The sequence below is a fragment of the Polyodon spathula genome, chromosome 11 (assembly GCF_017654505.1).
Source record: "Polyodon spathula isolate WHYD16114869_AA chromosome 11, ASM1765450v1, whole genome shotgun sequence".
Lineage (NCBI taxonomy): Eukaryota > Metazoa > Chordata > Actinopteri > Acipenseriformes > Polyodontidae > Polyodon > Polyodon spathula.
In genome coordinates this window covers 17,241,245-17,255,993 of record NC_054544.1, presented here as the reverse complement: position 1 = coordinate 17,255,993, position 14,749 = coordinate 17,241,245, and the positions used below count along the sequence as shown (strand labels likewise).

Genomic DNA, 14,749 nt, shown 5'->3' with positions numbered 1-14,749 from the left:
AATAATGAAAAAGATAACAATTGCATGAGGAATTATCAGTTTATGTAACTGCTATGGTATCAGCCTGCTGTGTCCAGTGTGCCCTGCATGCTCACTCTGTGCCGAAAGTGATGGGTGATAACTTGGAAACAGTTTCCCTTTTAAAGGTTTCCCATAAACACCAGTGGCACTGAAACAATTTTTAAAGTAGGGGTGCTGAAAGCCAGTGAACCCCTGTATATGATGGAAGCCATGCAAAGTCAAGGGGTGCTGCCACACCCCCAGCACCCCTAGTTCCAGCGCCCCTGGTAAACACCTAATAATAATGCATACTCAAAGCATGCTAAAGCAAGGGAAAGCATTGTAACGCCCGGAGAGGAATTTGGGAAGTGTATTAAAAAAAGGGCAAACCATGATAAACTATGGCAAATGCAACATGTGGTTAAAGTATGAATGGCTGTGGCATTGAACCTGCATTCCTTGAAAGGCTGTGGGTACCCTGATCCTTTTCTACTTCATGTAAATGTAGGGGATTGTAAAGACTGCAATAGGATCAGCATTACTGGGGCAGTTTTACTCATCTGTTGATCACTTGCAAAGTTATTTTTTTCACTTTTATTCTACTCTGGGGCAAAAGTTTAATAATGTGTCCCAAGGCTTTCAAGACTACTGAATGCAGTTTTAAAAGAGGCATACTCTTAATGCAAGAAGATATGGAGATCATAAGTAAAAAAAAAAAAAAACATACTAATTTATCCTGCCAGTGGAAAGCATTCCTTCTATTGATTTTAAAAGTTACTGCCTCAGCAATACTGTAAATATTTTCTGTTAAATATTAAACTTTGGTCTATTGATTTCCAATGCTCCTGTAGGAATGTGTTCAGTAGACAGTGCACGGCTGCCAAACCAGTGTCTCGCTGAGCTTTCGATCAATAGCAGTAAATGTAAAACATTTTTTTAAATAATTGATTGAGATTATCATGTTTTCAGCTACAAAACAGAGTCCCATATTTATTACTGTACTGTTTCTAAATGACAAAAACACCTGTTAATTTTACAAAACTAAGGGCCACATTTTCAAAGAGGTTATGCCAGTTTTCAAGTAACTCCTATTTTTTGAAAAGAGAATATTCCATATAAATGATGCAAAACTGAGAAGCAAGCAGAGAGTTTTAGAGTGCTTAAAAGACTGTGAAAAGTAGTACTTAAAGTGAATATTGATAGGCATGAAAGTTTAGTAATGCTTTGCTTGCCTTGTTTTCTCAGATGTATTGTTCATTATCCTTTTGGACGTTTAAACATTACAATTATATAACTACTGAACATCCAATCATACCATTATTCTTACTGCAAGCTTTGTTTACTTTTTAAAAACTTGAGACAAATGATTCTGCATTGTGATTTATTGGTGCATGCATTTCTTGTCTTGCTCAGTTTGGCCCGTGATTCAAGTCTGCACAAAATGTTGCAAGAATTTTTGGTGTACAGAGGTAAAAAAAAACAGTTTTTTAAAAGATAAAACAAAGCTTGCAGATAAGAATACTGGTATGGTTGGGTGCTCGAGAGTGATATAATTATTTTAATAATTAAAAAAAAAAGATTATTTCATGTTCAAACAATACATCTGAGAAAAGATGAAACATTCACAAAATAAAGGCAAGCAAAACATTAGCAGGTTTTTTTCTCCATTCAAAAAAATTTAAGTTACAGACTAGGGTAAACACTTTGAAAATATATACCTTAAGTCCTCAATCAATTTGATCTGAATGAGATATACTCACTGGAATGAGCCACAGCTGTTTTTTTGGGTGGATTCACAGTACTTACAGCTCGCTTCCTCCTTCTCGTCAGCCAAGAAAGATCATCTAGCAAAGCCAGCTGAGACACTGCCTTCTCTGTGTCCCCTGAAAACAAACACAGGAAACTGTTACAATTCCAGTACGTTGTATGCAGTGAAAGACACTTGGTAAAGATCACATTCAAAGGTAAATGCCATACACTTAACCAACTAAAGAAGGAGCCTTTCCTATAACCTCGGGTTTCAAAGCTACAACAACAACGCTGTATTTCATATGACATTCCTGTTTGGGAGTAGAGAGATTGGTAAAATCTGATTTACTGAATAGACATCTGAAAAACAACTTGATGAAATGGGATGTGGTTCATGCATTCTTTAAGTAATGGCTCAAAATAACCACAGAACACTGCAAAACAATGTTATCACCAAGCGTCCCCTTCAAACACTGTGAAAACATGATACAGTCATGATACCACTGAATTGAAGGGCAGCATTTATTAAAAGATATTTCTGTGTTCGAATTCTGTGTTCTGTCATTTAACATATTATCCCAAGAACAAAAGCCACCCTCAAGACAGATTGAGCAATTCACGCAATAGTAGTTTTAAGGATCAGCTACGGTGCCCTGAATTAACCATGCCGGTGGTCAGCCGAAACTAGAAACCCTCTGAGGGAGGTAGTTTGATGACCAAACGGTAGTGTTACCGTAACTGTTTAAGTTTATTGCCTGACTGGTCAATGACTCAAACCACCCCTCTAAAAGTTGACTATGGTAAAGTGTAGTAAAAGAATAATAATATATAGTAAAGCATTTTAATATCCTGGTAAATCACATGCAAGCATTGTGAATCACTGTAAAATATGATAGGTCCAAACTGTAAAACGACTATGCAAATACGATACTTTGACTGACTTTTAGGACCATCTTGGACTTCTTTTAATGACGAAACTAAACAAATTGTAAACAACATTCATCAAAAACTCACTCAACAATATTATTGGAGACTTGTCTGACTGGGATATCTGAGGGGGTGATTTGTCACAGGTGCACATTATTAGGTTATTGTTAAGATTTATTTTTCTTCCCAAAACTTTAAACTGCTGCATCTACGAAGCTGTGTAACTGATCAGATTCTGACTTGGCAGCTAACAAGCTGGATACATTGGCTGTCTGATGCTGAAAAAATATTGCTGCTGCGTCCTTGCAATTAGCGCCGTGACGCATTTTTCGATAAAACCTTTCGAAATCTTCTTCTGGGAACCAGTGAAACAATTGATCTGAAACTTAGCACACATCATCAGCATCCAAACCCACATCAAGTTTGCGAAGCAGAAGTTGCTGTGATAAATTTTAATGTCAAAATGGCTGCCACAAATCTTATCGAAACACGCTCCTAACAACAAACTGCTGCTGTTTGAAAACCATTTGTCCAATTAATCCAAACTTCACAAGCATCTTCCCTGAAACTGTCAATACAACTGACTTTTAAAACATTGTGTTGAGCAGGAACGAAAATGGCCGTTTGACGCATTTTTTTAGAAACCTTTCGAAATCTTCTTCTTGGGAACAGGTGAAGCGATTGATCTGACACTTGGCATATATCATCAGCATCCAAACCTGTATCAAGTTTGCAAAGCAGAAGTTTCTGCGATAAATTTTAATGTCAAAATGGCTGCCACAAATCTCATCGAAACACACCTTTAACAGCAAACTGCTGCTATTTGAACACCGTTTGACCAACAAACTCCAAACATGGTAGTTATTGTCCCAGTAACAATGGACTCAAAATGTGCTAAAATGGTTATGTTTTATAAATCAAGATGGCCGCCAGGTGTATGTTTATGTCTGAAATTTAAAACTGCCTCAGTTGACAAACGGTTTACTTGACTAACTCGAAACTTCACAAGCATCATCCTTGACACTGTAGCTACACAACTGACTTTTAAGAAACTCACGTTAAACAAGATGGCTGCCTGGCACATTTTTTATAAAAAAAATTTTCAAAATCTTCTGTGGAACAGTTGAAGTTACTGATTTTAAACTTGGCACATTGAGAACTAAACACGCTTAGACGGGTACCGATACTGGGGCTTGGGAGCCATAAAACTGCCTGGCAGTTCTAGTTATTATTATTATTATTATTATTATTATTATTATTATTATTATTATTATTATTATTATTAATTGAGTATTGTCATTTTTTAACTGCACAATTTTGTTTAGAGTTTAACAATTTCTTTTTTGTGTAAAAAATCATTGATGTAATTGAATAATTAACTGCATGACCTGCAGCAGGTCAAACTTGCCCTGTTATGCCTAATACAGGACTGATAAAAGCTGAGGACAGAGAAAAGTGAAGAGGAAAAACAGAGACAGGAGAAAGGCACAGAAACAGGAGAAAGGCACAGAAAAGACATGGAACTCACGAGCTATATGATTTTTATTTATTTATTTATTTATTTATCTTTGCAGACACCCAGTACGCTGGGATGTGTGGTTGCTTGAGTGCTCTTCCAGGCTGAGTTTTTCTGGTTTTGCAACTATAAAGACTGACTGAAGCAGGGATGAGCAGAGCATATTCGTACTAACAGGGAGGCTGACAGCTGGATGCGTGGAGCAGTGATCAACGGGACCGCAGAGCGAAGCTGAGTGAGTCGGCAGCCAGGAGACTGACTCACAGCTTTTGCCATCTAAGAGGGGAGAGGGATTCGTTTACTCCCCTCTTCGAAGTTAAGTGTTGCCTTTTTATCTTTTGTTTTAAGTTTGTATTTTTTTTTTTTCTTTCTTTTTTTTTTTTCTTTTTTTTTTTACTAACAGTTTATATTTTTTTCTATCATTGAAAGTACATGTTGGTTTGGTTTTACGTTTTTTTGTGTTGTGTGTTTTTTTTTTTCTTATTAGAGTGTTTCCTGCTGTCGCCCTGCCCTCTCCCCCTTGTGAACATCTGTTGTAGTTATTGTTTCTCACACACTCCACTGGACTATTTTGAATGGATGGACTTTACAGACTGTTGAACCCTGGAAAGAGAGTGCCTATTACTTGGACTCCCGTTTACATATACTGTCTCTCTCTAATTGATTGTTTTATATATTTTTTAAAACCTGATTTTAACTGTTGAAATAATAAATGTTTTATAATTGATGGCAACTTGTGGACCTTCCTTTGTGTAGCTGTTCAATTATATTGCTGCTTCCCTGAAATAATACAAACCTGTTCTTAATTTAGCTATAGATACAAAACAAATCAAATAGAGATATCTGTTCTCTATAACTAAGAGGTTGGCAAAACTCCAGGCTTTAAGAACACGCTACAAACGTACCACTGCAATTGCAATGATGCCAAAAAACAACTGTATTACAGTCGATGAGCACTCCATTTAAAACACATATTTAGTGAGCCTCTGTAACTTCTGATTGAATATCACCATTGACCAGAGTGTTGCTGTACCCCAGTGTTGCTAAATTTATTTGTTCTCAGCTATTCTTGTGTTTCCTTGTGTCAGCAATGTCATAATGTCTCCCCTGTCTCAATAACACATTGTGGTGATTAAGAATAGATGATGATGTTAATAAATTAATAAGTGATCCTCAGCAGCCATTATCTATCCATGTAATTCGTCAGTTTCCTCAACCGATGTGCATCACTTCAATTTTAAGGAGTGGCAGTACTGTTCTGCATAAACATTGTGTGGCTGTCCATATCTCTTTCAACATTTTTCGCAGCACATGTAATTTTACAGTATCAGTTACTGTATCACTGCTTACCAGATGTTGGCATTATGCCCTTTTGTCAAAAAACACACTGAGCTATATCTGGCAAGTATGGAGTCAGCATGCTACAAAGATGCTACACAGCAGATTGACTAAAAAATGATAGACTAAATACGGAAACTCAGTTTCGCACACTCTACTTGCTGCTATCTGCACTGCAGTTTCTTATGTAAATGTTTCTGCTCCACCTGCAGGGATCCGCAGCTCCTCTAAGAAATGTCCTCTAGGAAGGAAACAGGAGAAGAGTACAACATGTACTCTCACTCAGCTACTTGGAATGAGGTTAACAGCAAAGCAAGATATTTTCCATCTGAATGCATTTTTCCAAGCTAAAATCCATTGGTTTCCATCCCACTTCACCCATTAGATTTTCTTATGGTCCTTCCTTCTAGTCGTACTGGTTTAAAAAAATACTGTAGCAGTAGGAAAATTTAGCAACATACGGGAAGTTCAGAAAAGTAAATTACATTTAAAAACTAGGCTAGGAGTTTCATTTCCTGTTTCTGTTCTGATTTGTTTGCATAAAGTCCTATCTTACACCTCATTAATTCAATATCCCCACTGAGCTTTATCTGGCTTTAATAAAAGGAAACCCTCTCTCAACATTGACAGTCACCCCATCTCTTCATAGACAAATGCAATTCATTCATGTGGAAACACCTGAAGTGGCATAATGCTAAGCAGCTCCATGCCCTTTAGCCCCAAACACACTCGACAACACATATGCAAATTTATTAAAGGTTAGTTAAACCAAAAACCTTATATCTGAGTGTTCAGTGTCCTGGTCATTTCATAAAAGCTTGTCTATAACCCTGTAACCCCAGTGTAGTAAAATAATGGAGCAGATTGAATTGTTTCACATTTTGTGAAACTGGCTCTTTGTTTTTCAAAATATATATTTACATTAGCCAAGCTTCCTGTTTTTACGCGGCATGAAGGACGAATCAATGTTAATGAAGAGGATTATTAACTATAAAGTATTACAAATAAAAATAGTAAAAAATGAACAGGGCTTATTTTAAGACAATCAAGCCAGATGGTGACAGGGTCACCCTTGAGATGTAAATATTTTAGCTTGTGTTTAGTTTGGCATTCGTAGGCTACATTGGATAACTGATTGCCAATTTAGCTTGCCTTGATGTAAGAAGGACGAGTTTGGGCACAGCTCCTCAGTTCATTTGAAGCTTGGGAAGAGATGAGAGCTGCCTGAAAGAAAGGCGACTTTTGTTCTGTATTTTGATTTATTGTTTAAATAAAAGTACGCCTCTGCATCACTGAACCGCATATCCTGAGTCAGCATTTCCAGGGACCATTGTTAACAGGATGAGTAGCAGCAGCAAAGGTCATCCAAAATGATCGAGACAGCATTCAGAACTGGGCAGACACATGGCAGATGACATTTAATAGAGAAAAGTGTAAAGTACTGCATGCAGGCAATGTCTTCATCTAGACAATGTGGGGAAGCTATAAAAAAGGCCAACAAGATGCTCAGACATATAGTGAAAAGTGTTGAATTGAAATCAAGGGAAGTAATGTTCAGTTCTGGTCACCTTGCTACAAAATGAATATTGCTGCTCTAGAAAGAGAGCAACCAGAATTATTCTGGGTTTAAAAGGCATGGCATATGCAAACAGGCTAAAAGAATTGAATATATTCAGTCTTGAACAAAGAAGACTACGTGGCGATTTGATTCAAGCATTCAAAATCCTAAAAGGTATTGACAATGTCGACCCAAGGGATTTTATCGATGTGAAAAAAGAAACAAAGACCAGGGTCACAAATGGAGATGAACTAAAGGGGCATTCAGAACAGAAAATAGGAGGCACTTTTTTACGCAGAGAATCGTGGGAATCTGGAACCAACTCCCCAGAAATGTTGTTGAAGCTGACACCCTGGAATCCTTCAAGAAGCTGCTTGATGAGATTCTGGGATCAATAAGCTACTAGCAACCAAACAAGCAAGATGGGCTGAATGGCCTCATCTTGTCTCTAAATTTTCTTATGTTCTTATGTTCTTCCATAGAGCATTACCAACAAACACAGGATGCACTTTTGTTGCCTTCTTCATCAGCATTTTTACTAAAAAAGTGTTACAGTAGTACTAGTTAGTACTAGTTTATAATAGTTTGTTCCTAATGTTCTCTTCATGACAAGATATGTGGACTCTTGAGACTCTACAAACATTTAAAACATGATCAGGTTATCAGAGACACTGATTCGGAGTGTACCATGAAAACTGGTATGTAGGGAACCGGACAATTCTTTTTTTGTTCCAGTGGCAAGGCGCATCATTGATTTCCACACGGAAAATAGATGGCTTCATTGGTGCCCAGGCACCGAAATTAGACCCGTCAAGTGCCATATAAGCTATTTTCATAATAAATCGGTAAAGATTCTTAAGTTAATTCTTAAGTCAAGGTTGTGCCTAAACAAAAAAGTACCGTAACAGTGTTCCGGCGCATTCCGGCTCGACTACACCACCGCTTATAATGTATGTCTAATTAGAAGTATGGCTTAAACTACTGTGAGTGGGAGTTATTTCCACCTCTGCCTATTGTACTGTGTTTAACTTTACTTGCATTTTTGGCATCCATTAAAAATAAAATGGGTTTTTATGACAGTATTTTTCTGCAGGATATTATATTGAGGAGCTCTAAATGTGGTATCACAGGAGACAAGTCACTTTTAGAAGTGGCATGGGCTCTAGAATTAATAAAGGAAATACCAATGCAAACTATGTATATAACCCCTTTAGTGATAGCTGCTGTCAGTGAAATAACACAACAGAACTCAAAAGAAATTCTGAATATAATAAGTGTCTTAAGGAACTACCCGAAATAGAGCCCACCAAAACAAAAACTATCGAAAAAAGGATCTTGAAACTAGATCAGGAGATTTTGTGACCAAAAACATAACATTCCCCAGGCATAATTTATGTGAAATGGTAGCTCAGATTGAATGCTTTATATATGCATAATGGAAAAATGAAAAGTGAAAAAGCATGGGATCTGTCTCACTATACCCTTGCATATTCAGTATGCAGTGTTTATCGAACTCTGAACTTAATATGAAGTCAGTGTGTTGCTTCAGCTTAGTAAAATTAGTGGCACAAAGGGGATAATGTGTCTTCTGTGATACCCATGATTGAACAACAAGATTGCAACTATTAGGTCACATGTCAAAGTCACTGATACTGTTAGATTTTCCCAAATAAGAGTTTATGACAATATATGAAGTTAGCATCTGAAATGGTTTATACAATATAAGTAGTTGAAAAGGTGGCTGCTTACTGGCTCAAAACACTAACGTTGCCCAGAGTTAAAAGGCTGCAGTATAAACACTACCTTTCTACAAGAGAAATGGCATTATGGTGAAAAGCAGAACGACTGGTTCCCTGCTGTATTCGAGGTATCATCAGAATGTATTTCGACCAAATAACCATAATAACGACAAAAATAATAATAACAGTAATAATAATAATTACCCAAATCTTCAAACTGCTCCACAGAATGGACACTCGGTGTCTTTCTTATAATGTGAGGCCTCGCGGAGCTCTCCTTGACAATGAGGAAGAAAGTCATGTTACCAGGACTCACATCTATCGTATGGACATGTAAAAATGTAAGGATGACAAACGTATGGAGGGATGAACATATGGACAGGTTCTTTCAAATATCCACAGAGTCTAATATAGTCTAATCATACTGGTAAAGAATGATGTAACCAAGTTCACAATAGGATAAGTGGTTCTCTAGATACATGTAAAAACAGAAATGTGACAAACAAACATTGTGACAAAAGGTTGAGAAAACAAGTTTAATTTACTCCGCCAAAAAAAAAAATAATAATAATACCTGGACCTATCTATATCAGGACTTTATGACTGTGCATAAAAATGTATAAAATATTAATTATTCAACTATAACACAGTGAAAAGGAACAGAGTCTTACTGAAAGGAAGAGCGTCTAAACTGTATGTAACAACTGCTATATTTAACTGCATTTAAATGTGGGTACAGCATGATTAATGCAGCTGTCAGTATGATTAATTTACTCATAGTCCTAAGAGAGGCAGAAAAAAGCTGACATAGGATGAAACATAGAAGCGAGCAGTTAATACGTGGCCCTCATTGTCTATACCATTTTATGATTGACTGGTAATACTGTGGCACTGGTTACAATACTTCCTGTACAGATTATTATAAACATAGGCAGCAGTACAGCGAGTCTACAAAACAATGCTACCATTTATTATATATATCAGCTGTACTGATGTCTGAAGAATAAAAATAATGTTTCACCATATTATGGTAGAAGAAACAGGGGATCTGTTTTATTAAGTGCTCATTGGCATTCAGGGTCTGTTTAGCCTGGCGCAGCCTGTAACATTATCTGGCTAGCAACAGGGAGTCTACAAAATTGATCTAAATGGCTTTCAGCCAGTAATAAGCTTTGACCCAGAAGACACTGCTGCTGTGGAATGACCTAGGAAGTGCCAGTGTAAAAGATTTCCAGAGAGCTCACTTTACACTGTACTGCATTGCCAGATGGCATGTTTTCAAGTGAAAATGCATGCTTGTTATAACGTGTTTCTTTCACAACTTTGTAGGGTGGGTAACTTTGATGGAATTTATCTTGCTAGCTCCAATCACTTTAACAAGCTTACCTCACTGTCATGGGTCGACACTGACCCAAGACCTGAAGGCAGCCAGGGCTTAAAGAGTATTGTCAATTCAAAGCACGTGGAAACTAATTTAAACATCTACTCTTGTAAGTTGCCTGAAATTTCAAAACAAGTGTGGGGGCGAAATAAAACATTTTTTTAAAAACGCTTACTTCTGGGTGTATCTGCTGCAATGGCTCAATTAGGTATGTGTGGGTACCATCATCAAACATGCCACTGTGAAAAGAGAAGACACATAAACTGAAACTGTAGCGCTATGTCTGAAGCATTCAGAAGAAATATTCTCAGCCAGTAGTCTGGCAAGGCATAGATGTATACCGTTACAGACTGAACCTACTTTACCTTCCAATGCTTATGCTTAACAATACAAGTTTGTATACAGTATACATCTCTTGGGTTAACTTCTAATTACCTTCACATTTTATTTAAATTCTTATAAGCTTTTGTGATAAGCCTTTTTACATATTTTGATGGGGTTTTTTTGTAAAACTTTTCTTGGTTGTTATCGTAAAGTGTGTTTAGGATATAAAGTTTTCCTAACATTAAGTTATCAAGTAACAAGGATGGTTTAAATGTTCTAACACCTGAGATTTTAAAACTGAAAAATGATCTCTATTTAATATAATATAGGGTGGTTACAAGGTTACTATGCGCTGATGTAATGGAAAAATCATTCTATGCTGAAGGACAACATCTATCAAGAGGTGTTGTGTGTCCCTTTGGAAGTGCTATGTTTTGCCATTTTTAATGACATTCTGAGGATGGAAGCCCACCTGGAGATAAATAGTAGCCATGCTGAGCAGTCGCTGCAACAATACTTACAGTACAAGTGTCTGCAACAGCGCCACCTATAAGTAACACATGCTAGTACTCAAAGACTGCTGTTGTCATCATCTGGTACCAGTCAGGTACTGTAGAGAGACTGTTTCACAGCAGTAGCACAAACTGACTTCATAGCTACCCCTGCACGACTGAAATATACTTACACCATAACTTCAGGACTGGTTAAGTGTACCATGTCCAGATGTTTATACCAACTACAGTGATGTTTTACACACAAATAGCCATAAACAACAAATATGCGCCGACTGTTTTCAATTTACCTGTAACATTTTTTATTTATTATTTATTTATTTTTTAACACAGATGTGGTTTGCATCAGCACTGGAAGTAAAAGGCTGTGGGTCTTGAGTTGGACTGGAGACCAGTAGGTACAAATTAAAAAATGAAATAGCCAGCCGAGTACAGAACCCTGATATAATCAGGCATGTGTCTTTTATTATGTTACTGCTATTTCACAATTCTATAGACAGCCGTTTTGAAATTGTAGGGTTGTGTCAGTTTCATGGAAATAACAGCACAGGTTGGTGTCAGTTTCAAAGTTAATTTAAGATTGACAGTCTGATTCTCATAAGGAAGCGAAACTCTTGAATTTGCACTTACTGGAGTCCATTGCAGGTTGAAACAGCCACGTTAGACATGTCATTTCCTCTGATTTGGCCATGATAGTAGCAGTGTTCCCCACCCTATTGCGAAAACAGGAAGAGCGTCAACAGCATATAATGTATATATGGTACTGGTACACACACACACATATATATATATATATATATATATATATATATATATATATATATATATATATATATATATATAATATCTCTTGTTTTCAAAAGAAGAAATATGTTTGTTAATTAACACAGTAAAAGTTGCATTATTAGACTTAAGCGTGAATCCAGAATGGACCTGGACATGTTGTTTTGTTTGCTGATAATCTCAGATAATTTCTTTGTTTCTTACAGAACTCTGTGGTTTTATACATAACCCCTTTATTAACAGGCTTTACCTTTTTAAACCTTAGTATTTTTTTTAATAAAACCATTAATTAATAATAATAATAATAATAATAATAATAATAACAATTTCATTTATACAACTGCGAAATGGCCGATCACCCATAGAGTGGAGCCTGGTTATAGGGACACTTTACAGTCCAGAGGCTGCAAATTGCACGTTACACACAGGAATATAGCTAGTAAATGTAACTTGAAGCCAGACGACCATTCAAGGCTTGATAAGTCAACAGCAAGATTTTAAAATGAGTCCTCATCTTAACAGGCAGCCGGTGCACATTGCAATACATTTTAATTCATATAGTTAATTAAAAAAAAAAAAAAAAAAAAAATGTATATATATATATATATATATATATATATATATATATATATATATATATATATATATATATATATATTATGTTTTTTAAGTGAGATTTGCAACTGTATGCAGGGTTTATAAAAGAAGGCTCCGTAATTGCTATGATTTCAAAGTGTTTTAATCCATTTATACACGTACACAGGTCCGTATCTTACATAGTAGTTCAGTTTTTTGCTTTGGGGTCGTACTTGGTTTACTTTCACAATAAACAAGAAATTAAATCTCCATGATCAATTTTAGAGCACAGTGAGAGGCATAAAACTATGAATAATTCTGGAAAATACCGACAACGCACCAGAGATGCATGATGTTGGCGTGACGTCACTAGGGGAACACACACCAGGAACAGATGAGAGCTATACATGGCTTTATACTATTTTGACTAGTCTGTATTACAATAAGGACAGTGGGAGTGTGGTGTGTAATGAAAAAAATTGTGGGGAGGAAGAGTATGTGGTTTGAGGCCCAATTCCGAACTGTTTTGAACCTTTACTTAGTTACATACTACTGAACATATAAGCAACATCAACCATAAAACCAATGATAGACTGTAGGGATAAAGATGACAAACACCTGTGATGCACAGCACACCACACATGTCTGACTCATCTGCAATGCAAATGAAATCCCTGACGTGTATCCTGTAATAAAAAAAAGCTGCATTTCCCAGTTATTTCCCAGCAAGACAGCACCCCTTTCACAGAGGCGTGACAGGAAGCACTTGGCAAGAAGATGCTTTTGTATCAGACTGCACACAGAAAGTCACTTTGTGACAAAAGTTATAACTCCTCTAATATTTACGATATCTAATATTCTAATATTCTCCTCTAATATTGACTTTTAGGGCAGACTTTAGATCATTACACCCCCAACTTCCCTTGAGAAATCACAGATGATAATCATTAAGGGAAGTGTGAGTATCCCTCCATAACAACGCTGAATCAGTGCTACCCATGGTGGCCCTGCACCATATTAACAGTGTTCTGGCAGGTGTTTCTCATTGTCCAGCCAGCACCTAACCTTCCCACCTTACACATTAGCAAGCAGGAAAAAAAAATCTCCAGCCAATCTCCATCTCTGTTCCCTCTCTGTCTCCCTTCTGATCCCTGAGGGAGGTGGGAATTGGCTCCCTCTAGCCTGCGGAGGAGGCATTTTGCTGAGTCAGCCACACTCTACTATATAACAAAGCAGTCCATGATTCAGCTACCGCAGTCCCCTCACTCGCACTGCTGGAGTTGTGTACAAGCCAAGATTTTTTCAATCATTATGCATCTTTACATTCCTCTGTTTTCACCTCCAAATGAGACATACAAGGCTTGCACATCTTTTATTCAAATTGCATATATAAAACATATAAAAAAAAAAAAACAGCTGCATACATTTACTAGGTATCATTGTATGAACAAAATGATAATAAACTGTACATTCAACATCACTCAACGACAATTACCTTTATTACCAGGAGGTTAATGACAACTATGTGTTTTTATTTTAATCTGAACCATGTAGTAAATATCAATATTCTCCACTCCTTAAACTGACTGGGACACTGGATTAAATGTCAAATATGCAGATAAATTGTTCTTGAGTTTAATATAATATACAGTCATTGATTAATTCAATATGCGTCAGGGAACCAGAGTCAAAAGCCTGGAAGACCAAGTCCTGGGTTTAGTCACCTTTGTTTTAGAGCCAGACTGATTCACATTACAGTGCTTAGTTTACAGACAGTTACACATTTTAATCTTCCTGTCATCTTTTTATTTTTAATTCACAGTACATTTATGCAATTACGGTAATACCTTCCTTTGCTTCATTTCGCTTTTTAGTAGTTTTCCCCCTACTAATGGTAACATGCCGGTTATTGCCATCAGTGACAAATAGGTCAGCTGTAACTGGGGGAAAAAATAGCTTGTTCATACTTGTTAAAGTACTGCAATTTTAATCAACTGTACTGTCGTCAACTCCCAACTGGAAGGTGCTTTGACGTACTGCTGCTGAAGCAAGTGAGGATGCAGAGAGGTATCACTGCTTCACACTCCCCAGAGCTTCCTGTGTATTGTATATCTAATTAGCAAAGCTGTCCTGGCATGCCACTATCCCACAAAATAGGGACTGAAGCCAGAAATCAGCTAACAATAGGAAAAGAAAGCAGAAGACAGATTAGCAGCAGAGAGATCTGCAGACACAGGTCTGTGAATGTCAGCTCCTCTAAAGGAAAAGTCTTCTGTAGAATACTGTCATGCAGATTTGGCAGCAACCTTAATATATGTCTACCCGTACCCTAACCAAATGATCTTT

The 14,749-nt window shown here is 36.9% G+C and overlaps 1 protein-coding gene across 2 annotated transcripts in view; it reads right to left on the bottom strand.

The window, feature by feature from the left end:
* The window catches only part of LOC121323229 (disintegrin and metalloproteinase domain-containing protein 23-like), a 61,843-nt gene that overhangs the window by 26,060 nt on the left and 21,034 nt on the right, over positions 1-14,749 (bottom strand). For both annotated transcript variants that reach the window (XM_041264152.1, XM_041264151.1), the window contains exons 5-8: positions 11,675-11,757; positions 10,384-10,447; positions 9,032-9,104; positions 1,807-1,883 (exon numbers count right to left, since the gene is read on the bottom strand). In XM_041264152.1, the coding sequence (XP_041120086.1) occupies positions 1,807-1,883; positions 9,032-9,104; positions 10,384-10,447; positions 11,675-11,757 (297 nt within the window). The remainder of the gene's footprint in view (positions 1-1,806; positions 1,884-9,031; positions 9,105-10,383; positions 10,448-11,674; positions 11,758-14,749) is intronic.